Source organism: Centruroides sculpturatus, unplaced genomic scaffold (genome assembly GCF_000671375.1).
Source record: "Centruroides sculpturatus isolate CEXI.00-Female unplaced genomic scaffold, Cexi_2.0 scaffold454, whole genome shotgun sequence".
Classification (NCBI taxonomy): domain Eukaryota; kingdom Metazoa; phylum Arthropoda; class Arachnida; order Scorpiones; family Buthidae; genus Centruroides; species Centruroides sculpturatus.
The window spans coordinates 535622-546099 of record NW_019384681.1 but is presented as its reverse complement, the minus strand read 5'-3'; the positions used below and the strand labels follow the sequence as shown (position 1 = coordinate 546099).

The window sequence follows — 10478 nt, the reverse complement described above, 5'->3', positions numbered from 1 at the left end:
ATTAAAACTTTATCAATTGATAAATATTTATCAATTATTGAATAATCCAGGAGGATTATTCAATAATTGATTAACTTACAAATTAATTTTTTTAATGTAATTTTGATTGAATCACACTTATATAGCGAAAGACTAAAGTAGTTTTGTCATAATCCCATTAGTGATTACTACAGCTTATCGGCAATACCACTAAAGTGGATTAAATTAAAGTTTAATGATTGGTTTTCCTCCACGCATACCAACGAAAATACTTGTAACTTAATTAATGTTTTATATAAGAATTTATTCGATAAAATTACGGATTATTATTAGATAAATTCAAAAAAATAAAACTCAGAAAACAGGTATATAACATCTTTATTATATAATTTTTCAGTGGCAATTGGTCGATGTGCAAATAAATAAACTGTAAGACTGACTAGAATTTTAGTACAAATTGCATTACACAAACATTAAAACATTTACAAAACAAAGAGCTTTCCTAAACGATTAGATTTCGGTATTTCGTGACTGAACTATCTTGGAAAAATATAAAGTACCAGATTTATATTCTAGTTCACGATGGTCCCGGGCAACTGACAAAACACTTCTTAAGTTTCTAATGTGATAAAAAGCTATCTATACATGTATATATAAATATAAATAGTATATTTATGTATACACATATACTATATATATATATTTGTTACATAATATTAAATATTCAGAAATTCTCAGAGGAAGCCTATACAATTGCTTCTAAAAATAATTATGAGATTATATTACGATGAAAGTTTGAAGTCATTAATCTGGACGTTAGAAATATACTTTTCACCAGAAATTATTTATTGTGTTGGTCCACTTTGATTTTTTAATAGTATTTTTTGTACTCTGTAAGAGATGATAAAGAAATATGAAGTTTTTATATGTGTATGGTACAGTATGACTAGGTCGATTAACATCTCTTTCTTTATACACGACTAGTTTAGGGAGGTGTAGAACTCCAATAAAAACTTTACTGTTAAGAGTCTAAGTGTTAGTTCCGCATTAAGTACCGAAAAAAAATGATGAATATTGTTATTATTGGAACCCTGTTGTTAAGAAACTTTGATTTTTTCCCCCTCTTTTACTCCTCCTTTTCAAATACAAATGTGAGATGGTGTTGACGTCATGGTAAAATCAAAGACATTCTGTTGGGCACCCAGAGATGGAGTGAGAGAATCTGCATCTGGTGTAGTTGCCACTATCGCCACTAGTGGTGATCTGGGAGATGGAGTGGGTTTACAGCGTGATGATGGCGCGAATACTTGAGATTCGAATGATAATAATTGTCCCATGAAATTGAAATTTGGTGAAACGATTCGTCTTTTAGACTTAACATATTCGTAAGCTTCATCCATACGAATCCTTTTGGTAGCCATGATGTACGCCATACAAATAGTTGCCGATCTGCTTATTCCGGCGTGACAGTGAACGAGGATTTTGCCATTTTCCGATTTAATGCGTTCTGCGGGAGAAAAAGGAAAAAAAAATTATTTTTTAATGTTTAAAGTCGTTTAAATTTCTATATTTGGATATATAAAAAATATATCAATACACACATAATAAGTTATAAATTCGGATTTTTTTTTAAATAATAGCTTAATAGGCTACTATACTTTAACACAAATTTAATTTACATTAACTTGTAATTTACGTCATATTTTGTAAAAATTAACTAATGTATGTCATACTCGTTTCGTGTTGAATGAATAGGATAATAGGGCGCTTAATGAAATTACAATTACTCAAAAAATATTTTACTAATAAGTAAGATCCGTTAGAAAATGTCATTTTCCCACTAAACTAAAAGTCATGTGACATCCTTTTTAATTACCACATTCTTTCTCCTTTTACTAACCTCACACTTCCGACACCAACACAATTTCCTGCTGTAAATTCCACAGATTTCCGACCGGAAATTCTTGTTTGCGACCCTCTCTTTTTTCCAATTTCACTCCATATCATTTCCACGCGTGTCTTTCCTCATTTAAGCTATCGGTAACAACTGTGTTCCCATTACTGCAGTAATCTAAACGTACACACACGCTCCATATGTACGCCACGTGCGGTTGCCCGTCCCGTTACACACGTGCCGATTTAGAGTTTTCCTCGTCATGGATAGACGGAATCGTGGCACGCTAGACCGGAAAACCAGACCGGAAATCAGGGAGAGGGTCGCACGAAGTGTTGCTTCGACGCCTAATCAGCGCGTCACATATCACTTCCGACGTGAGCCACGTGGCAGGACAGCTGGGTGAGACCGGAAGAACCGTCAGTTACTTTAGTTTGTTTTGAATATAAAAACGGCTTAAACCGTTTGAGAAACAAACTCGCACAACGGTTTAAACTGTTATAAATTGATTGTGACGTATGAGTATTTAGCCTATACGCAGTTTGTGTTGGAATTAAATTTTATTAACGCTGCATGAAACTGTTTATAATTATTTTATTAAAAAATAAATTATGTAATGCTATCAAATATATCAAAGGAAGTTACATCGTTTTTTTTTAATTTTGATATATCATAATTCAAAACTTTAAAAGTTAAATCCGAAAATATGTCATAGGAAGAGTTTTTATAATCTCTCTTTTTTACTTAATCTTTTAAGTAAAATATATAAATTATTGCAAGATTACATAGTTTATTTCAAGCAATTTATATATTACATTTCATAAATATCCGTGAGATTTATTATAATCTACGTATAATAAAGAATTATAATTAAGCCTATGCGAAAATATTGTAACTCACTTATTTGGGCTTATAAAAGGCTTATAAAGCGAATTCGTTTAGTTTAATTTTGGTGTTTTATTCTGTAAAAACATTGTCTTTTTAAATTTGTGGGTTTTTTAGGCTCTTATATTTTCGATCGCAATTTCACAATATTTTGAAAGGCTTCTTTAATGTATTTTTCGCTATTGTATCTGACTTATTTATTAAAGTAAGAAGTAACAGTGCCGAATAGATGACATTCGTCGCTTTAATATAAAATATACTGCATTTATACACCATATTCTATTGAATATCATCAACATATATGACTAAGAAACGAAATTAAAAATATGAAAAGCCCCAAATTTAAAACTTGATTGAGGTTTCTTAGTGTTGATAAGAAGATACGAATTTTGTGTCCCAAACCCCCACAATAACACTCGCTTCAGACGAACTACGTATCGAATCGAGTTAGTGTTTTTATCCCTTTTGCCGCACCTCCTAAGTCGGTTTATCCCTAGTAATAAATAGATAATGGGCATCCTTTCCCACTTCACAACGGTCAAGCAGGAACTCGAAGTCGGAAATTGTTTTGTGCAACGGTCGTTGATCTGTTATAAGGGCTCCGACGGACAAACAACATCCGGGGATATTAATAACGATCAGATCTGGTGATACGTATCGCCTGTTCATCCTATTTCCCTCCAAATGAAATATTAGATCCGAAACGGATGTTCCCACGTCAGTTTTTACTCGTCCCATTGTCTGTTTCCTGTTACGTTAGCACCTTTTTTAGTAATTTAACTCATTTTTTATTGTTTTATAATTCGAGAAACCTACCTATGAAATCGATAGCTTCGTTGAACCAAATGGCAATATCTTCGTTTCCCGAATCCTCTACCGGAATCGATTTGTAAATAAACGAATCTTCGAAACGATTGGGACAATTCTGTGATACATTTAGTAACGACGTAATACCCAATCTCTGTAACGTCTCCTTGCAAGATGCGTGATATTCGCTTCCCAAATACAGATACGGTAGAATTTCTACTGGCTCTTCTTGGTCTTGGTTAGGACAAGGAGCACTTAATCTACCGTTTAGAGCATTGGTCAACATGGATGGACTGATCATCCCATTGGATGGAATCGGCGTTAACGGTTTTGTGCATAGATGAGGGTAAGACTGGCTGAATTGTTGGTAACCACCTACAAACAATTTTTTTTAATATTAGTTATAAAGATTAAGATTTAATATTTAATTATTAATAAGAACAGTAATTAAGATAAACTATCAAAGTAATACTAAAATTTAAAACTCATTACGTCATAAAAATCGTGTGTTGAAGTTTCATTTGATAATGGAAACTGGGACAAGCATTGCTTCCAATAGCAACTGTAACTGAGTTTATGCCATTTTTATATAATAAACTCACTAAATTTCTTATAATATAAATTCTAAACATTTAAAATTATAATCGTAGTATTACACTTGTACAATTATTAACATAATTAATATACAGTCAATTATAATATTAGTCTATATATATGTATAAGGCATAAAAATATTTTAAAATAAATATTGTCATTTAATGCATCAAGAATAAGAAAATTCTAAAAATTGAATTTATTTCCTTTTTCTACACGAAAATACACTTTAACTTAAGAACCAAACTTCCAAATTAAATCTTTAAATATATATTGAACTACGATTGAATCATTCATGCCAGACATAACAAATATTATCACTAATACTTCGATCGGAACTATTTTTAAGAAAGAATCGATCGCAATCGATTATATTACATCTATTCATAAGAATTTAATATAGAATAGGATGGTGAAAATAAGTAATATTTTGCGTTGATAGCTGAAGGTACAATACCCTTCGCCGTCCAAATGAGGAAATGTTTCCTCCTTCCTCTTTTATCTATAGAGATTTATTGGAGTCAACTTACAACCGTATTATAGAAGGGTCGATGTCCTGTAACCCCTGCACTATTCACTTCCTTCTCGGTTTCCTACATTTCATTCTAGGTTAAAATCTTCCTTTAGGGAAGTACAAGACTATGTTGTGCATTCTCCAGGCGGAATAAGACGAGGTGCGATGTATGAATGAAAATGGAAGGAAGTCAATGAATGACCGTACTACTTCCTGATGCAGAACATTTATATTGTCTTCATGCACCATGAATGAGGATTTCAAACGATTATGTTACTTGTAAGGTAAACGAACTTTTCTAGATAACCTACATAAGAATAAAATCGACTCTATTTATGAAAGAAATCAAAAATGAAGTTATTATAATTGAAACGAAGTTTATATCCGCCTATTACAGTAGTAAAATCCGGAAGATAATATAGGAAATTCGGAAGTTTATGTATGAAATGAAGAACGTGACGAAGCGTGAAAGCAATTTGTGACGTCACACGAAGACACCCATTTAACATGCACACGGTGACCTTGAGGAGGTAATGTTAACGTAATTTCCGGCTGAAAAATTATCAACGGAAGTGTAATTGTGTATTTCATTATTATTAAGTTATTGAATGGTTTAGCGCATGCTACCAAATTCCGAAGAGAATAGAGGGGATTAATAATTTAATTTTTATTAATCTATAATGCTATCGTGGACATCGAGAATTATGTATATAACTGAACAACACTTAAATTAAGATATATTTAATTAAAATTAATTGTGTTATGTAATCCAAGATAGTATTAACTCAATATTATGTAAGGAAAAAGAATATGGCGTCATTATAAACTATAGCTTTTCTTTTTCATTATGAGATACAACTGATTTCAAGTTAACATTGTATAATTGCTAATTTTTACTTTCAACAAGCTAAAACTCCTGGTGAGAGAGAGAGAATTTGCTTGAATGTAGGCAGTTGTTTTACAATACAGCCACATTATTTGACTCAGCAGGCCATAAGGATCATAAAATTGATTACGACAACGAACGTTTAAAAAGTTTCCCAATCTTTCTTACGTAAATGAAAAAATAACTCGGTGCCCATACACATTTCCTTGTAAAATATGATCAACAAACGCAAAAATACCATTCCACGTACTGTCTGGAATTAAATAGAAATTAAATGACATACACATTAACTTTAACTTAAAAACCAATTTAGTAACTTCAGTTTTATAATATTTTATTAATTCCAAGATTCTACTTTAAGTAACATAGTCAATTATAATGAGAAGTTTATCATTAAAGGAAGTGCTTAAAAAATAAGTAGATCATTAATAAATACAACATATCGATTGGTTTAAGGACAAGCAAATCGAGGTTGATCTCTCTGAATTTATTACCTTGGCCTTTATGATTGTACTAGCCTAATAGAAATTATGTAAAAAAAGTAGATATGAACCGAATTCTATCATGTTTCTCTCGTTCTACTTGCTTTAAAAAATGTTTATCTTTAGGAAATCTGTATCCAATATAAAAATGTTCAGGTAATTCCAGTTTTACACTCTAGTTTAATATTTAATGGAGAAATATATAAATATTTATAAATCATCTCATTATAGTGTATTAGATAAAACCTGTTTGGAAAACACTTTTTTTGATGTTACTGAATCGATTCGATAATCATAAACATTCGTTACAAACGTGTACGGTAATAAATACCAGATAACATGTCACGCATATGCACGAAAAAGGAAAAATAACATTCGAAAATTGGCGTCTAACGACACGCGGCTCCTTTTCTGAATGAACTGCCTCCCACTCTGGCTACCTACTACCCCTTATTTGAGTTGGATGAACTCACCCACGCTCGTCATCTCCATAAAACATTTAATTCGTTGCTATAAATAGAACACGTATCGACTAACCCAAACGAGTGATAGAAACTTAATAATGCTATTCATCCCTAGAGGACATTGTTACCAATACGAAGGTCGAACTTCAAAAATATCAGAAACTATACGTAACAATTAAAAATGTGTAGGTCGATGGTAAGATATCAAGAACTGAAAGTATAGGCATTAAAAATATCTGAAGGTAATCTAATCTCACAGTAGGCTGTAATGAAATTCGATCTAAATGTTAAAGAATTTGATTTTTTCTGTTATTTCTCATTTTTATTGGATCTAGAATCGCGAATTTACTCTGTACAAGATTTAGTTCCTCTATAAACCCGGAACATCCATCAAATACAATGCCCAGTTATAGAAGTTTCGGAACCCTTGTAATATGACACTTTGGCTTTTGAAACACTCATTCTTCTGACATACATACTTCATTTCGGTTTCAAAACATCGGAAGTTGCTCAACCAACGTCGTGAGCATCGCGTCACATCCGGTTCATCGGGCAGCTGTCCCACATCCGTTGGAGAGAGTTGTTCCGGTTAAGGGACATCACGAGGTCACAACACGTGATTATTCGCTCGAAATTATTTCGTCACGTGTTTTTAAAATTTTATTCATTCACTGTATCATAGGTTTATACATTTGAATGTCATTCGGTGAGACAGATAATAAGCAATGCGCGTGACGTCATGAGGACAATAACGTCAACGTTTTGTGGTGAATGAATTTTCCGTTGACGTCCTAAGAAATAATTCAACGATTAGGTCAAGATCATTCTATATAATTAATTAAATATTTACAATGAGTAAGAAAAAAATAAAATTCTGCCAGACAAATAGAAAATGATTGCGGCAATAGTAAAAGATATCGATTCAATGAGTCCTATTGCACACGACAGACTTACTACGGCGTACACGTGCTGATTCATTCTTCAGACGAACCCTATAATGAAATAGGGGACTCATTCATAAATTGTCTGCAGACGTAGGGAATATGAACAGCGAGTAAAGCAGAAACTAACGGTTCTAACAGCTGTTATCACTCCCCTTTTCTATACACCGTTTAAATATTTACCTCGACACATCAGATACAAATGTAAGTTAAGATTTATCATTTGATTAGCGACACTCGTAAACTAAGAATATTGATTCTTTTCAACAACAGTACGAGAATAGTAGAACAATGAATAGGTTTCTTTCCGACTGACCTTTCACATCATTCATTGTTACTTTTGAGTCGAAAAAGGAAATACTTGGCCGTTCCCGTTTTTCCTTCATCCACTTATATTATATGGGTTAGGCAGAATCGTCTAAGGACTTGATAGTCTCCTTTTGTCAGAAACGTGCCTCCTACGCCTTACTCTCAATGAATGAAAGAATGAATAGAAAAATAGGAGTTTTTGTTACGCTCCACTTGGCATCCGTAATCACTCTAAAATTATTATGAAACGAGTCAAAGTTCAAAATGAAATACGTACTTGACATACTAAGCTACCTCACGAAAGTTAGGAATTATACCGTAAACCTATTTAATTAGAACTACTTCAACTATCAATGGTATCATTCAACTTGTGCGTTTTCCTTTATATATATATAAATTTTAAATAGACTTGCGTCACTTTAAATAATAAATAATAGATTTATTTTTTATCATTTTATTTGTGTTACATATTGATTCTTTCACGATAACAAAAGTTCATAAATTTTCAATATCGACATACGACGAACAATATAAATCCATATCTTATAAGTAAATAATGATATGATAAAACAATGACTATCAATATTTGATAAGTCCCCTATATAAAAGTTATGTTCACAAAAAGATTTTAAAAATTACAAAATATCTAGATAATATTCGATTATCTTTTCGAATGAATGGAAGTTAAACACATTCAAGTTTTTGACATAGAAAATGAGGCCATATTCCGTACTGAATCCAATAAAGTGGACGACATCAAGATTGTCACCGTCAGCATTTTTATCAAACAAAAAGATATGAGATTAATGACTATATCCATTGTCACGAATGAATCAAGTAAATGTAACAAAATATAATAAAAGAATAGAAGTTTTTTCAATTTCTATTCATTTAAAAATTATATACAACTGTATTAAAAGTTAGGAAAGAAGGAAAGGCTTCTATTTTGTGTATATATATGTACGGGATTTCACAATTTGGAAAGGTGGAAAAGTAATTATTTAGAACAACATAAATATAAATATAATTTAAACAGCTGGAAAAATTTAATTTTATTATTTTTATAAAGGTCTTTCACATTTTAAAAATGTTTTAAGAGTCGAAAATAAAAACAGTCGCGTAGCAACAATATACAGTGTGACTAAACATTTAGCGTGTTATTAAATTTCACACACATACATATATAAATGTAATGTTATAATTTTAAAATATCAATTTTGAAATACTGAAATCAATTAGAATTTACATTTTTTAAATTATTCTAAGTATTTAATTCACAAGATTTAATATGAAGATGACGAAGAATTTACCCTATCAATTATTATTAATGATAATAAATTAAAGTACAGTTGGATTAGTATTAAGGTAGAACAATTTATAATAAATTACATTTTAAAATTGAACTGAAAAAAAAGGAATATTAAATTAAAATGTGTGTATTTTTATCATCTCGTGAATTTTATATTTCGTAAAGTTTCCTCTTACATTAAATGAACTTTCGCAACACGAATTTTCACAAACTATTTCCTGTCGGAATTAAAAATTCTTTAAACAATCATTTACACTAATAAATTAGATTAATTGAGTAATCATTTAAAAATTAAAAGGACTTATTATATTAAATTTAAGAATAACGATTACGTTACATACCTTCTAAAACCAAAACGGTCCTACCAATTTCGTTCTTCAAACATTTCGCTACGAAGCTGGTCATAGTATCGTCGTGAATGGGACGAGAATGCTCTTCGTATAATATAATCGTCCTGTGTACATTTGTCAAAATTAAATCCCGCACTCTGGCATCGGAGATCAACGTACTTAACGGTAACGTACCGCCAGACCTCCTCCTCAAGATAGAAGGGCAGTGAATGTTTAGGGAATCTATAATGTGACCGTCGTTATATGCCAGAAACGATCGACAGTCTAGAATTAATACTTTTAACGAATCTGACGAGTTATCTTCCTCTAAATACTTTCTCAAAATGTCCGCCGAGAGACACATAGTAGTATTGGCCATACCTCTCCTAAATCGACTACGTCTTGGCTCGCTGTATTGGTCGAAGGTAGGCATGTAATCAGTCTATATGATATCGTGACCGTAAACAAATTATTTCGAAAGAAATATTCTCTTTAAAAAATAAATGTCAGTAAGGAGGGCAAACACTAAACTTCCGACACATCGTCGCGTAGTGTAAAATCAATCTGAATGACTGGCGTTATGAATGGAACCTACTTACATATCGTAAACAACGTAATTGATCCGATAAAAAACTTAGTCCCACAATATCGTTAAATTATTTTAAAACTTAACTAATTTGAATCATTAAAACTATTAAATTCTCAATACATTTGATTTCAATTATAAAAAAGTCAAAATCTTGATTATATTAATCTAGTTATATAATATTTTTTAACGGCGGAGGAATAACAGAATATAGTCTACGTCACAGGATTTCCTTGTTTGGTCAACAAATGAGACAGCCAATCACTAACGTCATTCATTTTGACGTAACAATGATTTTATTCGAGAAATGTTTAATATTTTCAATCAATATTAAGGGTGATTTGTTCCATTTTATAATAAAATATACGAAATTTAAAAAATTAAAGTTAAAATTTAAAATAAAATATGCTCGATAATGACCAATCAAGAACAAGCACGTGCTTAACAACGTTGTAGGTGTATTGATCTTTTGATGTGCATGGCAACGTAAGCAAGCATC

General features: G+C 31.4%; 1 protein-coding gene across 1 annotated transcript; it reads right to left on the bottom strand.

Moving 5' to 3' along the window:
• Positions 1-339: 339 nt before the first annotated feature.
• LOC111626968 (dual specificity protein phosphatase 1-like) lies at positions 340-9964 on the bottom strand. The gene is made up of 3 exons (XM_023370512.1): positions 9406-9964; positions 3575-3940; positions 340-1486 (listed from the first exon to the last, which is right to left on the bottom strand). Exons 1-3 carry the CDS (start codon positions 9824-9826, stop codon positions 1119-1121), a joined length of 1155 nt encoding a protein of 384 aa, XP_023226280.1. The 5' UTR covers positions 9827-9964; the 3' UTR covers positions 340-1118.
• Positions 9965-10478: the final 514 nt, after the last annotated feature.